The 19,028-nt window shown below is 39.5% G+C and overlaps 1 protein-coding gene across 4 annotated transcripts in view; it reads right to left on the reverse strand.

Annotated features, from left to right (window-relative positions):
• The window catches only part of Pik3c2g (phosphatidylinositol-4-phosphate 3-kinase catalytic subunit type 2 gamma), a 349,836-nt gene that overhangs the window by 38,826 nt on the left and 291,982 nt on the right, over positions 1–19,028 (reverse strand). For all 4 annotated transcript variants that reach the window (XM_029478871.1, XM_021164809.2, XM_029478872.1 and 1 more), the window contains one exon: positions 14,671–14,746. In XM_029478871.1, the coding sequence (XP_029334731.1) occupies positions 14,671–14,746 (76 nt within the window). The remainder of the gene's footprint in view (positions 1–14,670; positions 14,747–19,028) is intronic.

The raw sequence follows: 19,028 nt of genomic DNA on the forward strand, positions 1-19,028 counted from the left end.
CATTGCAGTGCACTTGGGGGTCTATAAAAGGTTGACCAGGGTTTTTTTGTTTTTGTTTTTTGTTTTTTTGTTTTTTTAAATCTTTTCTGATCTCATTATTTGCATTTACCCTTTCTTCCCGTGTTTGTTATTTATCCTGTACAGTGAGAGGTGTGTTATCATAAGCCATTCCTGATCTCCCCCTCTCTGCACTGGTCACATCCTAAATTTCTAAGTGCACTTGCCTTTACTCATGGACCATCTATGGTGACCTTTGTATTGGCACATTCATGTATCTGCTCAGGCATAGACATAATACTGCTTTAACTTTTTTACGGATTCAAATTTTTATTTTTATATTTTTTCTGACTTTTTGTTTATGAACTGTAAAATAAGATTATTCTTATATGGATAAGTCACAAATGTATGAGTTAATGTTCTTTAGGAGTCATCTTTAAGATGTTGAATTTGCCTCTCCAGAAGCATAGCATATATTTTCATTTGTTCTTTAGATTCCCCCATTACACTTTGTGACTTTCTTCAGTCTTACCTGTTTCCTTTTAAATCCATTATAAACTTTTTTTGTGTGAATACTATTGATGGCACTATTTTGACTCTTAAATATTGTAAATAGTCATTATATCTGATATATTCTATAAACATATCTCAAGAATATCTGTAATCTGATGGATATGAGTAGCCATCAATTTGTAACTGGCGTTTTCACTGAATTCTATTTGTGCTGTGTTTTAGTTGGCATTAATTTTCCTAGATATACCGTGATAGTACTTACAAATAATATTGGTTTTGTCTTATGGACAAAGTCTATGTCTTCTAATGTCCTTTTCTATTTCAGTTTTTATTTAATAAGTATTTTTGAATCTGTTCTGAAAATACTGCTGTCCTAAGTATTTAGAGTCCCAGCATGTGAGAACTAATCATAAAAAGGCACAATAAATAAAGTTTATATTATGGCAACCGTAAGTAACATAGGGAGATAAGAAACTGGTGCTTCTGAAGTTCCGGCAGCTTGCAGTTTTGATGGGTGACGATGGACATCCTTGCTGAGAAGAACATCTTGAGGAAAGGCTGAGAGGTGAAGGAGAGAACCCTGTCTTGCCGTCCACTTTCTGAACGGCTTAGTGACAGTGATGACCTTTAATTTAGTGGGAAGTTTTTCCCTGTCTTTCTCTCATATCTGTTGTTAGAGTTTTTCACGCAAAGGACTATGTATTTTTTACTTTTTGAGTGTTTTAAAAGAAAATTTAATTTTATCAAATTTTCATTAGGTCCACAGGGATGGCCATTGTTTTATTTTTCTGGCCATGATAGATTATATTCCTGTAGAGTGCTGATGGATATTTACAAGTGATATTTATCTCTGGTTTCTTATTTTGGGGCCTTATACTTCTTGAAATTCTGGTATGAATAGTTTGTTTCAGAAAACAAGTGTGAATAATTTTCCTTTTGTCTCCATCTTTAACTGTTTAAACAGTGGGGCAAGTGTCTGATTTTAAATACGTGAGATACTGTCAAGTCTCTGTTGGGGCTGTTTGTGTTATGTTCCAATATGTTTCTGTGGTTTCTGGCCAGCAGGGATGTCTCTCAGACCAGCATTGCTGTTTGCCTTCTGTGTGTTGTCGGGATGATGGACACTGCTCTGTTGAAACTTTGGAAATCTGAGGCTGCCATTTCCTTTGACCCAAATGCTATTAAAATATGTTTTGTTTTTAAGTTTCCAAACCTAATTGTCTTCTAGCTTTTTGAAATGATCTATCAATCTTTACTATATCATGATTAAATGATACTGTCAGCAGTATGTCTGCTTTCCGGAACTTGTTAGATTTTCTTGTGGTCTGATAGGCACAAGGAAAGAAACTTTTGTCTCTGTTTTCAGTGTGGAGAAAGTGACATGGATTAGGCCATTTGCCTTATTCATTTTACTGCAGTTTTCTATGACCACATTCTCTCCTTGTGTCACCCGAGTTGTCACAGTTTGGAAGTTGTGTGTTAGGGTCCCCTTTTATTGGTGCATTCTGTGAATTTCTCTTGTGAGTCTCACAAGCTCTGCTTTATATGTGTCGCCTTTACAATATTTAATGAAGAGTTATAACATCTCGCATCTTTATTCATAATTTCACAGTCTAGGTGAAAGTTCCATTATTTATCTTCTTGCAATTGAAGTAAGTCCCACGCTTTAGGACTTCCTTCTCTCTTTCCTCATCAATATTTTGACTTCTGACTCCATTTTCTTTGTATTTGCCTAGCATACCTATGGCAATAAAAATTTCAACCTTATAAAATTAGCTTGTGTTAGGTGTGTTTTTTTAGTAGTGAACATAGCTATGGTTTGAATTTTCATTTTAATTTTAAGTTATCTTGTTCTCAGTAGATGAGTTAAGCTCACATATAGCTATTGATGTTCTGTTTTATCTCTATCTTGTTGGTGTTGTGAGTTTTAAAAGGAAGAGTGCACTAAGTTTCCACTTTGTATGTTTGTGATACTTAAGAACATTGTTGGTTTTGTTTTACCCTAGCTTAATAGCATTAGATTTTTATTTCTTTTGACAATATTTGTTTCTCAAGGGAATCAAAGGCAAAAGCGCACCTCTTGTTGGATTTTTATTGGCCGCCCAACTGCATTCACTGCCAGACCTTTCCCCAGTGTTTCCCCAGTGCCTGCCTAGAAAAACACTCGGGAACAGTATGTTCAGATGTTTCCTATTTTAAAATGTACAATGTACCCTTATACACATTTGTCTTATACATTTATCTTGCCATGCTTCAGAATATAGCAGTTCAAATTTTCCCCATCAAATGATGTATCATTAAAACTTTAATTGAAAACCTATAATCCACAATTCAACTTCTATATTTCAGATCTGTTTTTTAACCAAGTAGCTAGCGAGACCCTTAACTAGTGTGTGCCTGATTTATGGGGCACAAGACTTCAAGTTCTCTTTCAAATACACGTCCTAAAGTGGAGGTGTTGACTTGAGGTCATGACTCACAGCCTGTGTTTACAGTGGCTTGCAGTTACAAATATCCTCTAAAAGCGATGGCGACATCATCCTCTTAAAATTGGCAGTTATTGTCTAAGGTTGTACTTCATTAGCTATTTTAGTTTTGTACACTTTATCACATATCTGTCTTTCACATGTGAGAATGGTGTAGCTGGGCGGGCACAAATGACTTGTCTGTGTGACAGCATGATTTCGTATGGAAGGTGCTATGTATTGAATATGTTCCTCAAAGCTGTATGTTCTGGAGGCTTGGTCCTTAGCCTATGGCAATGTGGGAGGTGGCAGAACCTGGAGAAGGTGAAAATTCTGGGAGAAAGCTCTGCTCCTAAGGGCTTTCCTTTAAGAAGGACACTAGACCCCACTCCCTTTCTTTCTACCTCTGTCCTATTCTGTCACATGGGTAGCTTTGCTTCATCATGTATGTGCTCTTACCAGAGACCCTCAAACAACACAAATAAATGTACGTAGACTAAAATTTCTGAGATCACAAGCTTAAATAAACCATTTCTCTCTTTTTCTTCTTTTACTGGATATTTCCTTTATTTACATTTCAAATGTTATTCCCTTTCCAGGTTTCCCCTCCCCCTGCCTCTCTGCAGGTACTCTCCCATCCACCCACCCACCTACTCTCACCTTCCCATCCTGGCATTCTCCTATACTGGGGCATCAAACCCCCTCAGGCCCAAGGACTGCTCCTCCCACTGATATCCACAAGGCCATCCTCTGCCACATATTCGGCCAGAGCCATGGGTTCCTCCATGTGTATTCTTTGATTGGTGGTCCAGTCCCTGGGAGCTCAGGGGAGGTCTGGCCAGTTGACACTGTTGCTCCCTTTATGGGGCTGCAAACCCCCTCAGCTCCTTCAGTCCCTTCTCCAACTCCTCCATCAGAGACCCTGAGCTCAATCCAATGCTTGGCTGCAAGCATCCACCTCTGTACGTGTCAGACTCTGGCAGAACCTCTCAGGAGACAGCTGTATCAGGCTCCTGTCAGCAAGCACTTGCTGGCATTCACAATAGTGCCTGGGTTTCATAACTGTAGATGGGATGGATCCCCAAGTAGGAAAGTCTCTGAATGGCCTTTCCTTCACTCTCTGCTCCACACTTTGTCTCCATATGGACTTTCCTTCACTCTCTGCTCTACACTTTGTCTCCATATTTCCTCCTGCGAGTATTTTGTTCTCCTTCTATGAAGGACCGAAGCACCCACACTTTGGTCTTCCTTCCTCTTGAGCTTCATACGGTATGAGAATTGTATCTTGGATATTTTGAACTTTTGGGCTAATATCCACTTATCAGTGAGTACGTATGTACCATATATGTTCTTTTGTGACTGGGTTACCTAACTCAGGATATTTTCAAGTTCTATCCATTTGCCTAGGAATTTCATGGAGTCATTATTTTTAATAGTTGAGTAGTATTCCATTGTGTAAATGTATCACGTTTTCTATATCCATTCTGTTAAGGGATATCTGGGTTCTTTCCAGCTTCTGGATATTATAAATAAAGCTGCTATGAACATAGTGGAGCAGGTGTCCTTATTACATGTTGGAGCATCTTCTGGGTTATATGCCCAGGAGTGGTATAGTTGGGTCTTCAGGTACTAAGTACTATGTCCAATTTTTTGAGGAATCGCCAGACTGATTTCCAGAGTGGTTGTACAAGCTTGAAATTTCACCAGAAATGGAGGAGTGTTCCTCTTTCTCCACATCCTTCCCAGCATCTGCTGTCACTTGAGCTTTTGACCTTACCCATTCTGACTGGTGTGAGATGGAATCTCAGGGTTATTTTGATTTGCATTTCCCTGATGACTAAGGATGTTGAACATGGCCAGCTACCCACAGCACCCGCCACAGGATCTTAAGACTTCTGGTGAGTGGAACACAGCTTCTGCTCCAATCCAATTGCGCACAGGACCTGAGACTGCATTAGTTAGGGAAGCAGAAACCAGCCAGAGTAGGGCCACAGGCCTCATCCGGCTGGATCAGCACCGGGGTAGCTAGAGCCCAGGGTCAGCTGACACCCGCCAGATACCCACGACCCCCGCCACAGGATTTTGAGACTGCTGGTGAGTGGAACACAGCTTCTGCTCCAGTCCAATCACGCGGGACCTGAGTCTGCTTTGGTTGGGGAGGGAGAAATTCGGCCTACATAGGGCCACAAGCCTCTTCCGGTCAGAAAAGCACCGGGGTAGCAAGGGCGCAGGGTCCGCTGACACTCGCCAGCTACCCACAACACCCGCCACAGGATCTTAAGACTTCTGGAGAGTGGAACACAGCTTCTGCTCCAATCCAATTGCGCGCGGGACCTGAGACTGCATTAGTTAGGGAAGCAGAAAACCGGCCTGAGTAGGACCACAGGCCTCTTCCGGCTGGACCAGCACCGGGGTACTGCCAGCTACCCATGACCCCCGCCACAGGATTTTGAGACTGCTGGTGAGTGGAACACAGCCTCTGCTCCAATCTTTAAACAGTGACAACGACAACAACTAACCCCAGAGATTACCAGATGGCGAAAGGTAAACGTGATAATCTTACTAACAGAAACCAAGACCACTCACCATCATCAGAACCCAGCACTCCCACTTCGCCCAGTCCAGGGCACCCCAACACACCGGAAAAGCTAGACACGGATCTAAAAGCATATCTCCTGATGATGGTAGAGGACTTCAAGAAGGACTTTAATAACACACTTAAAGAAATACAAAGGAACACTGGTAAACAGGAGGAAGACAATAAAGAGGAAGCACAAAAATCCCTTAAAGAATTGCAGGAGAACACTGCTAAAGAGTTACAAATCCTTAAAAAAAAACAGGATAACCTAATCAAACAGGTAGAAGTCCTTAATGAAAAACAGGAAAACACATCCAAACAGATGATGGAAATGAACAAAACCATACTAGACCTAAAAAGGGAAGTAGACACAATAAAGAAAACCCAAAATGAGGCAACACTGGAGATAGAAACCCTAGGAAAGAAATCTGGAACCGTAGATACCAGCATCAGCAACAGAATACAAGAGATGGAAGAGAGAATCTCAGGTGCAGAAGATTCCATAGAGAACATCGGCACAACAATCAAGGAAAATGTAAAATGCAAAAAGATCCTAACTCAAAACATCCAAGAAATACAGGACACAATGAGAAGACCAAACCTACGGATAATAGGAGTGGATGAGAATGAAGATTTTCAACTCAAAGGACGAGCAAACATCTTCAACAAAATTATAGAAGAAAACTTCCCAAATCTAAAGAAAGAGATGCCCATGAACATACAAGAAGCCTACAGAACTCCAAATAGACTGGACCAGAAAAGAAATACCTCCCGACACATAATAATCAGAACAACAAATGCTCTAAATAAAGATAGAATACTAAAAGCAGTAAGAGAAAAGGCCAAGTAACATATAAAGGCAAGCCTATCAGAATTACACCAGATTTTTCACCAGAGACTATGAAAGCCAGAAGATCCTGGACGGATGTTATACAGAAACTAAGAGAACACAAATTCCAGCCCAGGCTATTATACCCAGACAAACTCTCAATTAACATAGATGGAGAAACCAAAGTATTCCACGACAAAACCAAATTCACACATTATCTCTCCACGAATCCAGCCCTTCAAAGGATAATAACAGAAAAAAACCAATACAAGGACAGGAACCACGCCCTAGAAACAACAAGAAGGTAATCCCTCAACAAACCTAAAAGAAGACAGCCACAAGAACAGAATGCCAACTTTAACAACAAAAATAACAGGAAACAACAATTACTTTTCCTTAATATCTCTTAATATCAATGGACTCAACTCCCCGATAAAAAGACATAGACTAACAAACTGGCTACACAAACAAGACCCAACATTTTGCTGCTTACAGGAAACTCATCTCAGAGAAAAAGATAGAAACTACCTCAGAATGAAAGGATGGAAAACAATTTTCCAAGCAAATGGTATGAAGAAACAAGCTGGAGTAGCCATTCTAATATCTGATAAGATTGACTTCCAACCCAAAGTCATTAAAAAAGACAGGGAGGGACACTTCATACTCATCAAAGGTAAAATCCTCCAAGAGGAACTATCAATCCTGAATATCTATGCTCCAAATACAAAGGCAGCCACATTCATTAAAGAAACTTTAGTAAATCTCAAAGCACACATTGCACCTCATACAATAATAGTGGGAGACTTCAACACACCACTTTCACCAATGGACAGATCATGGAAACAGAAACTAAACAGGGACACAGAGAAACTAAGAGAAATTATGAATCAAATGGATCTGGCAGATATCTACAGAACATTCTATCCTAAAACAAAAGGATATACCTTCTTCTCAGCACCTCATGGTACCTTCTCCAAAATTGACCACATAATTGGTCACAAAACAGGCCTCAACAGATACAAAAATATTGAAATTGTCCCATGCATCCTATCAGATCACCATGGACTAAGGCTGATCTTCAATAACAAAATAAATAATAGAAAGCCAACCTTCACGTGGAAACTGAACAACACTCTTCTCAATGATACCTTGGTCAAGGAAGGAATAAAGAAAGAAATTAAGGACTTTTTAGAGTTCAATGAAAATGAAGCCACAACATACCCAAACTTATGGGACGCAATGAAAGCATTTCTAAGAGGAAAACTCATAGCTCTGAGTGCCTCCAAAAGGAAACTAGAGAGAGCACATATTAGCAGCTTGACAACATACCTAAAAGCACTAGAACAAAAGGAAGCAAATTCACCCAAGAGGAGTAGACAGCAGGAAATAATCAAACTCAGGGGCGAAATCAACCAAGTGGAAACAAGAAAAACTATTCAAAGAATCAACCAATCAATGAGCTCCTTCTTTGAGAAAATCAACAAGATAGATAAACCCTTAGCCAGACTCACTAGAGGGCACAGGGAAAGCATCCTAATTAACAAAATCAGAAATGAAAAAGGAGACATAACAACAGATCCTGAAGACATCCAAAACACCATCAGATCCTTCTACCAAAGGCTATACTCAACAAAACTGGAGAACCTGGATGAAATGGAGAAGTTCCTAGACAGATACCAGGTACCAAAGTTGAATCAAGATCAGCTTAATGATCTAAACAGCCCTATATCCCCCAAAGAAATAGAAGCAGTCATTAATAGTCTCCCAACTAAAAAAAGCCCAGGACCAGATGGGTTTAGTGCAGAGTTCTATTAGACCTTCAAAGAAGATCTAATCCCAGTTCTTCACAAACTATTCCACAAAATAGAAACAGAAGGTACTCTACCCAACTCATTCTATGAAGCCACAATTACTCTGATACCTAAACCACAAAAAGACCCAACAAAGAAAGAAAACTTCAGACCAATATCCCTTATGAATATTGATGCAAAAATCCTCAATAAAGTTCTTGCTAATCGAATCCAAGAACACATCAAAACAATCATCCATCCTGACCAAGTAGGTTTCATCCCAGGGATGCAGGGATGGTTCAATATTCGGAAATCCACCAACGTAATCCAGTATATAAACAAACTCAAAGACAAAAACCACATGGTCATCTCGTTAGATGCGGAAAAAGCATTTGACAAGATCCAACACCCATTCATGATAAAAGACTTGGAAAGATCAGGAATTCAAGGCCCATACCTAAACATGATAAAAGCAATCTACAGCAAACCAGTAGCCAACATCAAAGTAAATGGTGAGAAGCTTGAAGAAATCCCTCTAAAATCAGGGACTAGACAAGGCTGTCCACTTTCTCCATACCTATTCAACATTGTACTTGAAGTCCTAGCCAGAGCAATTCGACAACAAAAGGAGATCAAAGGGATACAAATTGGAAAAGATGAAGTCAAAATATCACTCTTTGCAGATGATATGATAGTATATATAAGTGACCCTAAAAATTCCACCAGAGAACTCCTAAGCCTGATAAACAGCTTCGGTGAAGTAGCTGGATATAAAATTAACTCAAACAAATCAATGGCCTTTCTCTACACAAAGAATAAACAGGCTGAGAAAGAAATTAGGGAAACAACACCCTTCTCAATAGTCACAAATAATATAAAATATCTTGGCGTGACTCTAACTAAGGAAGTGAAAGATCTGTATAATAAAAACTTCAAGTCTCTGAAGAAAGAAATTCTAGAAGATCTCAGAAGATGGAAAGATCTCCCATGCTCATGGATTGGCAGGATCAACATTGTAAAAATGGCTATCTTGCCAAAAGCAATCTACAGATTCAATGCAATCCCCATCAAAATTCCAAATCAATTCTTCAACGAATTAGAAAGTGCAATCTGCAAATTCATCTGGAATAACAAAAAACCTAGAATAGCAAAAACTCTTCTCAAGGATAAAAGAACCTCTGGTGGAATCACCATGCCGGACTTAAAGCTCTACTACAGAGCAATTGTGATAAAAACTGCATGGTACTGGTATAGTGACAGACAAATAGACCAATGGAATAGAATTGAAGACCCAGAAATGAACCCACACACCTACGGTCACTTGATCTTCGACAAGGGAGCTAAAAACATCCAGTGGAAGAAAGACAGCATTTTCAACAAATGGTGCTGGCACAACTGGTTGTTAACATGTAGAAGAATGCGAATCGATCCATTCCTATCTCCTTGTACTAAGGTCAAGTCTAAGTGGATCAAGGAACTTCACCTAAAACCAGAGACACTGAAACTTATAGAGGAGAAAGTGGGGAAAAGCCTTGAAGATATGGGCACAGGGGGAAAATTCCTGAATAGAACAGTAATGGCTTGTGCTGTAAGATCGAGAATTGACAAGTGGGACCTCATGAAACTACAAAGCTTCTGCAAGGCTAAAGACACCATCAATAAGACAAAAAAACCACCAACAGATTGGGAAAGGATCTTCACCTATCCTAAATCAGATAAGGGTCTAATATCCAATATATATAAAGAACTCAAGAAGGTGGACTCCAGAAAGTCAAATAACCCCATTAAAAAATGGGGCTCAGAACTGAACAAAGAATTCTCACCTGAGGAATACCAAATGGCAGAGAAGCACCTGAAAAAATGTTCAACATCCTTAATCATCAGGGAAATGCAAATCAAAACAACCCTGAGATTCCACCTCACACCAGTCAGAATGGCTAAGATCAAAAATTCAGGCGACAGCAGATGCTGGCGAGGATGTGGAGAAAGAGGAACACTCATCGATTGTTGGTGGGATTGCAAGCTTGTATAACCACTCTGGAAATCAGTCTGGCGGTTCCTCAGAAAATTGGACATAGTACTACCGGAGGATCCAGCAATACCTCTCCTGGGCATATATCCAGAAGATGTCCCAACCGGTAAAAAGGACACATGCTCCACTATGTTCATAGCAGCCCTATTTATAATAGCCAGAAGCTGGAAAGAACCCAGATGTCCCTCAACAGAGGAATGGATACAGAAATTATGGTACATTTACACAATGGAGTACTACTCAGCTATTAAAAAGAATGAATTTATGAAATTCCTAGCCAAATGGATGGACCTGGAGGGCATCATCTTGAGTGAAGTAACACAATCACAAAAGAACTCACACAATATGTATTCACTGATAAGTGGATATTAGCCCAAAACTTAGGATAGCCAAGATATAAGATACAATTTGCTAAACGCATGAAACTCAAGAAGAATGAAGACCAAAGTGTGGACACTGTGTACCTTCTTAGAATTGGGAACAAAACACCCAGGGAAGGAGTTACAGAGACAAAGTTCGTAGCTGTGATGAAAGGATGGACCATTTAGAGACTGCCGTATCCAGGGATCCATCCCATAATCAGCTTCTAAACGCTGACACCATTGCATACACTAGCAAGATTTTGCTGAAAGGACCCTGATAACTGTCTCTTGTGAGACGATGCAGGGGCCTAGCAAACACAGGAGTGGATGTTCACAGTCAGCTATTGGATGTATCACAGGGCTCCCAATGGAGAAGCTAGAGAAAGTATACAAGGAGGTAAAGGGATCTGCAACCCTATTGTTGGAACAACATGATGTACTAACCAGAACCCCGGAGCTCTTGTCTCTAGCTGCATATGTATCGAAAGATGGCCTAGTTGGCCATCACTGGAAAGAGAGGCCCATTGGACTTGCAAACTTTATATGCCCCAATATAGGGGAATGCCAGGGCCAAAAGAATGGGAATGGGTGGGTAGGGAAGTGGGGGGCGCTATGGGGGACTTTTGGGATAGCATTGGAAATGTAATTGAGGATAATATGTAATAAAAATATTAAAAATTTAAAAAAAAAGGATGTTGAACATTTCTTTAGGTGCTTCTCGGCCATTCGAGTTTCCTCAGTTGAGAATTCTCTGATTAGCTATGTTCCCCATTTTTAATAGGGTTATTTGGTTCTCTGGAGTTTAACTTCCTGAGTTCTTTGTATATATTTGAATATTAGCCCTCTATTGAATGTAGGATTGGTAAAAATCTTTCTCAAATCTGTTGATTGCTGTTTTGTCCTATTGACAATGTTCTTTGCCTTACAGAAGCTTTGCAATTTTATGAGGTCCTATTTGTAGATTCTTGATCTTAGAGCATAAGCCATTGGTGTTCTGTTCAGGAAATTATATTGACTATGATACTCTATTATAGGAATGTAAAGCCATACAAGCTATATTAATCTTTGTAGCATACGGAAACCTATGTCATCAGAGAGGTGATATGGGGAGAATTAAAATAGAATCCATAAAGATTTTTAGATTGAATTATGGAGTCAATGTCATTTAACATAATAATTTGTAGAAGAGATTTCCCAAGTGATTCTTTAAAAAGTTCTAGTTTTGGGAGCTCTTCTGTGCAGCAATGTTTTTCAGGATTTCAGGATTGTGAGAAGACAAGACAATTCTGCACTTCTCTCCTTTTCCCTTTATTAAAAAAAAAAATCTGTCTTTATAGAGATTACCATCATGTACCTGTGGTTGTCACAGTGAGTTCTTATTCAGTAATTATTTGGGAAGTGTTTGTATGGGAAGCCAGACCTGGTGGTTCATCTTGCAATGCCAAGGTGCCCAATATGCACACAGTTTATCCAATCAAGGAGGTCTCGTCTGTAATAAACACATACTCTAGAGTCATCAGTGAAGTTAGTGACTTGAAGGACAACAAGGAGCCCAGGAATATTTTAATAGAGGGCAGTAAACTGGCACATGGCAAAAGATAAAGTCTGAAGTTGTCACACAAAATCCTGTTTCATGAGACACTGAAACCCTAGGACTGATAGTATCTCCCAGATTTAGGGTGACATGTTCTGTTGCTGTGGATAGATACCACAAACAAAAGCAACTCGGGGAAGAAAGGGTTTAACTTTCAGGTTAAAATCTATCATAAAACAAAGTCAAGGCAGAAATTCAGTACATGAAATGAAGAAGAGGCCATGCAGAAATGGTAATTACTGGCCTGATCCTTGTGGCTTGATCAACTAACATTCTTATGTAGCTCAGGCTCACCTGTCAAGGAATGGTAATGCATACATGGACTGAGCCTTCTTTCCTCAATAAGAAAATGTTCTCCAGACATGCCCACAAACCAATCTGATGGAGGGAGTTCCTCAGTGGAGGCTCCCTTTCGCATGTGTGTCAAGTTGATAAGTGAATATCCAGCACATACAGCATCCTCCTGTGTTTTTGAGGCACACATCTAGAGACATGGGTATTCAAAATCAACATTCCAGTAGAGGTTGTCAAAGTCTGGGATTTCCATTTAAGGTTGTTTCTATGCAAATCACCATCTGAACACATTTGAATAACTTTGCCCTCTAATCATTTAACAACATAAGCTAAAATTTTCAACTCATGGATGAGCATAATGCTTAAGTAAACAGGCTTCTTGCTAACAGTCAGCAGCTATTCTATGACAAAAGATTAAGAATCCAGAATGATGAAATGATTTGAGGTGAAGAACAAAATAAGGCACAGCGAATCCTTGCTTATTACAGTGATTTACATATCCTGCTTGGAAAATGTGTCTAATTGTTTTAAGACAATAAGCTGTTTTTAGGAGGCAGCCTATAGCTGCGACTTTTGATGGAATGAATCAAATCTGTTGTTACTCATAACTGTTGAAATAATTCTTGAGTATTGATGACATATGAAATTTTAAAATTGGAAACTTCTTCAAGGCGCTGCTTTAGTTTGTATAATAACCATCATAATTTTGGGTGCATATGTATTTCAAAATATCTTTCAGGAATAAGATTATGCATAAAACCCAAAGTAGACAGGAATATGAGGTTTATTTCTTGAAATGTAAAGAAGCAATTTTTCTTGAGGGGCTTCAATGACAGAGAGGCCCACACAGTCCCATTCTGACAGCATCTCTAGAATTAAACAACTTGATATTTTTTTTTTCTGGGCCTGAATTATTAAAGTTTGTGCTACTGGTGATAGTAACATCTCCTCAGGTAATTAAAATTGATTGCTTTCTTTTTTTCTTTCTACATTCTCAGTTTCTCTCCCCCTCTTTCTCTGGAAATCCTCATACATTCATTATCTCAGGGATTTTAAGTGTAAGCAATGCAGGTTGAGAAGGGAGTCTTTGACTTAATGTTACTTTTCACATAGCACGAGAGGTTGGCCATGTGCAAGCACAGTTACACAACTTAATAAGTTCTTGTGCCCCAGAACAGAGCATTCAGAAAACTCTTTACCTAAGTGACAATGACCTAGGATGCCAGACGCAATGAGCACGCAGATACAACCTTAACAGCCAGGAGGTTAATATGGATAAAATGAAGACTGAGGGTTGGAAGGATTGGTGATAGCCGGAAAATCATGCAATCATAAATATGGAGATTAAAACCAGCATGTGTAGGGCTAAAGATAGCTCAGTGACTAAGAGTACCCTTTATTCTTGCAGAGACCCTAGATGCAGTCCCCATTATCCACATCAAGTGACTTACAGCCAACCGTGACTTTAGTTCACCTGCCTACTCATACTGCACATACATATCTGCTGGCCAACAAATATACACACAAATAAAACTAACAAACTAATGTTTCTATAAAACTAATATGTTATTGAATTGCCAGTCCTTAATGTGAAGTATAAGTGCTTGAAACTCATAGAACTTTCAAAGGAGCCTGTGCAGATCCAGGGAAATGATGGAATGTCCATTAGAACTTGCACAGGACGCAGTTTGGAAGAGAACAAGATGGTAGCACCAATACAAGGCTTTGTTCAGGGAGTAGGCTTTAAAATGCAAGAGTAAGACTCCATGATTATTATATTTCTCTCTCTCTCTCTCTCTCTCTCTCTCTCTCTCTCTCTCTCTCTCTCTCTCTCTCTCTCTCCTCTCTCTTTCTTCTCTCTCTTTCTTTTTGCTTTGTAATGTAGTGGTAAAATTGCAAGACTCCTATGCCAGAGAAAACAGAGATTCTGTCTTTGAAATGCAATTTAAATTCAAAGCACAATTAATTGAAATAGGGAACAATCTGGACTATAGTCCTGTCACTATTGTAAATGGACAAAAACATCTTAGCGTATCTTAACTTGAAGACTCTATTCTTAGGGGTTTCAAACTCTTTAGGAATGGCTAGGGAGAAAAACAGTAAGGTCTTAGCATTAAAAAGACATTATCATTTGGAACCGAAGACATTGCCAGTGGATCTTCCATACAATTACATACACAGTCACTGCACATGGTAATTGTGATGAATTCACTTGCCTGGGTCCACAAATGGAGAGTCTTCAGGCGTTGGCTGAATATGTTCAGAGAGGAAAAAGCTAAGTACACAATCACTCTGAAAAAAAAAAGATAAAATACAATAGAATAACATTTCTTCCTTTCTTATATTTATCTATTAATCCTATTCACCCTTGCATCATGAGGACATTGCTATTATCATGTGATTTTTAATGAGTATCTGTTATCAATTTCATAAACAGAAAAAAAAAAACTATTGCCAATATTGTTCTGCCATGAAGTAAGCTAGTCTTTTTATGTGGCTCGAGATCAATTATATTTCTTCAAGAGATTCAAGGTTGTTGTGTTGCTGGAGGTCATCATAAATGTTTATGTTCTGTAATTGTATAATTACCCACAAATCTCACACCTCCCTGTCCTGGAAAATATAAAGCTTTAGATAAATCTTCTGGAGAAAAATTGCTTTCCAAATGATATAGTTGCCTGCTTTTGTGAGAAACCATTACTCGAGGTTCAACACGGTGAATGTTGGCTGTGGATTAATCTGCTGGTGAATGTTGGCTGTGGATTAATCTGCTGGTGAATGTTGGCTGTGGATTAATCTGCTGGTGAATGTTGGCTGTGGATTAATCTGCTTCTCAGCATCGAGGAATACTGGTGCATACTAAAAAACAGGTAGGTGCATAAGGCAATGTCTTTCTTTAGGACAGTCTAAGGGAGAAATAACATTAAAAAGAATGAATTCTAGTCATGTACATTTTAGTAATAAAAATAGGGATCATCACAAATAAATTGCCATTTAACTTGAACTCCAAATGTGTGCATGCCTGGTTAATCTGCGAATAGCTTTTCCTTAGTGAAACTGGCATTGATTTTGCTGTAAACTATCACATAGTCAAAGCACCTTCTCCTCCAAAGACATTCTATGATTGTGCAAAGGACACACTGAATTATTGAGTACACCATCGACATGTATGCCCATGCAGTAGTAAAGGCCACCCAGATCAGCCTTCTCTCTTTCTGTTCAATGGTCTTTGAAGCCTCCATCAGGAACTCTTACTTCCAAGTCTGAGGTCTCTGCTGATAACCTTATCTCCACTATTAAAACTGCCATCACTAAGGAAGTGAAAGATCTGTATAATAAAAACTTCAAGTCTCTGAAGAAAGAAATTCTAGAAGATCTCAGAAGATGGAAAGATCTCCCATGCTCATGGATTGGCAGGATCAACATTGTAAAAATGGCTATCTTGCCAAAAGCAATCTACAGATTCAATGCAATCCCCATCAAAATTCCAAATCAATTCTTCAACGAATTAGAAAGTGCAATCTGCAAATTCATCTGGAATAACAAAAAACCTAGGATAGCAAAAACTCTTCTCAAGGATAAAAGAACCTCTGGTGGAATCACCATGCCGGACCTAAAGCTCTACTACAGAGCAATTGTGATAAAAACTGCATGGTACTGGTATAGTGACAGACAAATAGACCAATGGAATAGAATTGAAGACCCAGAAATGAACCCACACACCTATGGTCACTTGATCTTCAACAAGGGAGCTAAAAGCATCCAGTGGAAGAAAGACAGCATTTTCAACAAATGGTGCTGGCACAACTGGTTGTTAACATGTAGAAGAATGCGAATCGATCCATTCCTATCTCCTTGTACTAAGGTCAAGTCTAAGTGGATCAAGGAACTTCACATAAAACCAGAGACACTGAAACTTATAGAGGAGAAAGTGGGGGAAAGCCTTGAAGATATGGGCACAGGGGAAAAATTCCTGAATAGAACAGTAATGGCTTGTGCTGTAAGATCGAGAATTGACAAGTGGGACCTCATGAAACTACAAAGCTTCTGCAAGGCTAAAGACACCATCAATAAGACAAAAAAACCACCAACAGATTGGGAAAGGATCTTCACCTATCCTAAATCAGATAAGGGACTAATATCCAATATATATAAAGAACTCAAGAAGGTGGACTCCAGAAAGTCAAATAACCCCATTAAAAAATGGGGCTCAGAACTGAACAAAGAATTCTCACCTGAGGAATACCGAATGGCAGAGAAGCACCTGAAAAAATGTTCAACATCCTTAATCATCAGGGAAATGCAAATCAAAACAACCCTGAGATTCCACCTCACACCAGTCAGAATGGCTAAGATCAAAAATTCAGGTGACAGCAGATGCTGGCGAGGATGTGGAGAAAGAGGAACACTCCTCCATTGTTGGTGGGATTGCAAGCTTGTACAACCACTCTGGAAATCAGTCTGGCGGTTCCTCAGAAAATTGGACATAGTACTACCGGAGGATCCAGCAATACCTCTCCTGGGCATATATCCAGAAGATGTCCCAACTGGTAAAAAGGACACATGCTCCACTATGTTCATAGCAGCCCTATTTATAATAGCCAGAAGCTGGAAAGAACCCAGATGTCCCTCAACAGAGGAATGGATACAGAAATTATAGTACATTTACACAATGGAGTACTACTCAGCTATTAAAAAGAATGAATTTATGAAATTCCTAGCCAAATGGATGGACCTGGAGGGCATCATCTTGAGTGAAGTAACACAATCACAAAAGAACTCACACAATATGTATTCACTGATAAGTGGATATTAGCCCAAAACTTAGGATACCCAAGATATAAGATACAATTTGATAAACGCATGAAACTCAAGAAGAATGAAGACCAAAGTGTGGACACTGTGCACCTTCTTAGAATTGGGAACAAAACACCCAGGGAAGGAGTTACAGAGACAAAGTTCGTAGCTGTGATGAAAGGATGGACCATTTAGAGACTGCCATATCTAGGGATCCATCCCATAATCAGCTTCTAAACGCTGACACCATTGCATACACTAGCAAGATTTTGCTGAAAGGACCCAAATATAGCTGTCTCTTGTGAGATGATGCCAGGGCCTAGCAAACACAGGAGTGGATGTTCACAGTCAGCTATTGGATGTATCACAGGGCTCCCAATGGAGAAGCTAGAGAAAGTACCCAAGGAGCTAAAGGGATCTGCAACCCTATTGTTGGAACAACATGATGTACTAACCAGAACCCCGGAGCTCTTGTCTCTAGCTGCATATGTATCGAAAGATGGCCTAGTCGGCCATCACTGGAAAGAGAGGCCCATTGGACTTGCAAACTTTATATGCCCCAATATAGGGGAATGCCAGGGCCAAAAGAATGGGAATGGGTGGGTAGGGAAGTGGGGGGCGCTATGGGGGACTTTTGGGATAGTATTGGAAATGTAATTGAGGAAAATATGTAATAAAAATATTAAAAATAAAAAAAAAGATTACTAAGGAAAAAAACAAAAAAAAGAGACTGTTTAAAAAAAAAACTGCCATCAATTCTACAGATAGACAAATTACAGCCCTTCTTTCTTGTTACAATAGAAAAATGGCTGCTTTTCATGTTGCTAACTAAATTATGTCACTCCCACAAATCCACACACTGACCTGGCAAGTCTCTGAACCACAGAAAGAGATCTAATTAGGAAATAGTGTCATTTGGGATACCATTAGTTATACAGTGTTATGGACTGATTGAGCTTAGTCCCCATAGCTTGTGTATTTGGATACTTGGTCCCCAGTTTATGGCTCTGTTTGGGAAGGATTAGGGGGTGGGGCCTTTGTTGGAGGAAGTTTGGCACAGAAAGTGGGCTTTAAGTTTTCAAACGCCCACTCCATTCCTAGTTAGATCTCTCTCTGCCTCTTGCAGATCAGATGTGACCTCTCAGCTATCTCGTTCCAGTATCATGCCTGCTTACCTACTGCCATGCTCCCTGTCATGGTGTCCATGGACTTTAAGTCTTTGTAACTATTAGTCCCAGCAAATATTTTATAAGCTGCCTTGGTCATGGTGTCTCTTCACAGCAATAGAAAAGCCAGTGCAACATCTAGGATGGGAATCCTCTAATCTGATATTATTGGTACTCTTATAAAAAGGAATGGTTTGGATATTACAAAGAGGAAACTACAAACAGGCCCTGGGAGAATCTGGCAGAGATTATTCTGTTGGGTTATGAGAAGGAACCACGGTTGCTGACCTATTGGTTTTAGACCCCAACAGACAGAATGTTCAGACAGTACGTTTCTGCTGTTCATGCCCCAGTGGTGTGATATATATATATTTTTTTTTACAGCAGCTCTAGAGAAGCCTACAGGGCTGACCCTCTTGTCAGCTGCATTCCTCTATCTTTTTTATCATCCATATCAGAACCCAATCTATTCTTTATCTCTTCACCTCCCTTTCTTTTTCGTCTGTGTTAAATATCATCAACTCATGCTTACAGAATGCCTGTGACTAATGCTTTCCTTGACACAGTGAGCCTCGGGGTGGACTCACTCTGGGTCCTCTTCAGTTCCTACG

The sequence above is a fragment of the Mus caroli genome, unplaced genomic scaffold, assembly GCF_978045245.1.
Source record: "Mus caroli unplaced genomic scaffold, Mus_caroli_1 scaffold_7, whole genome shotgun sequence".
Taxonomy (NCBI): domain Eukaryota; kingdom Metazoa; phylum Chordata; class Mammalia; order Rodentia; family Muridae; genus Mus; species Mus caroli.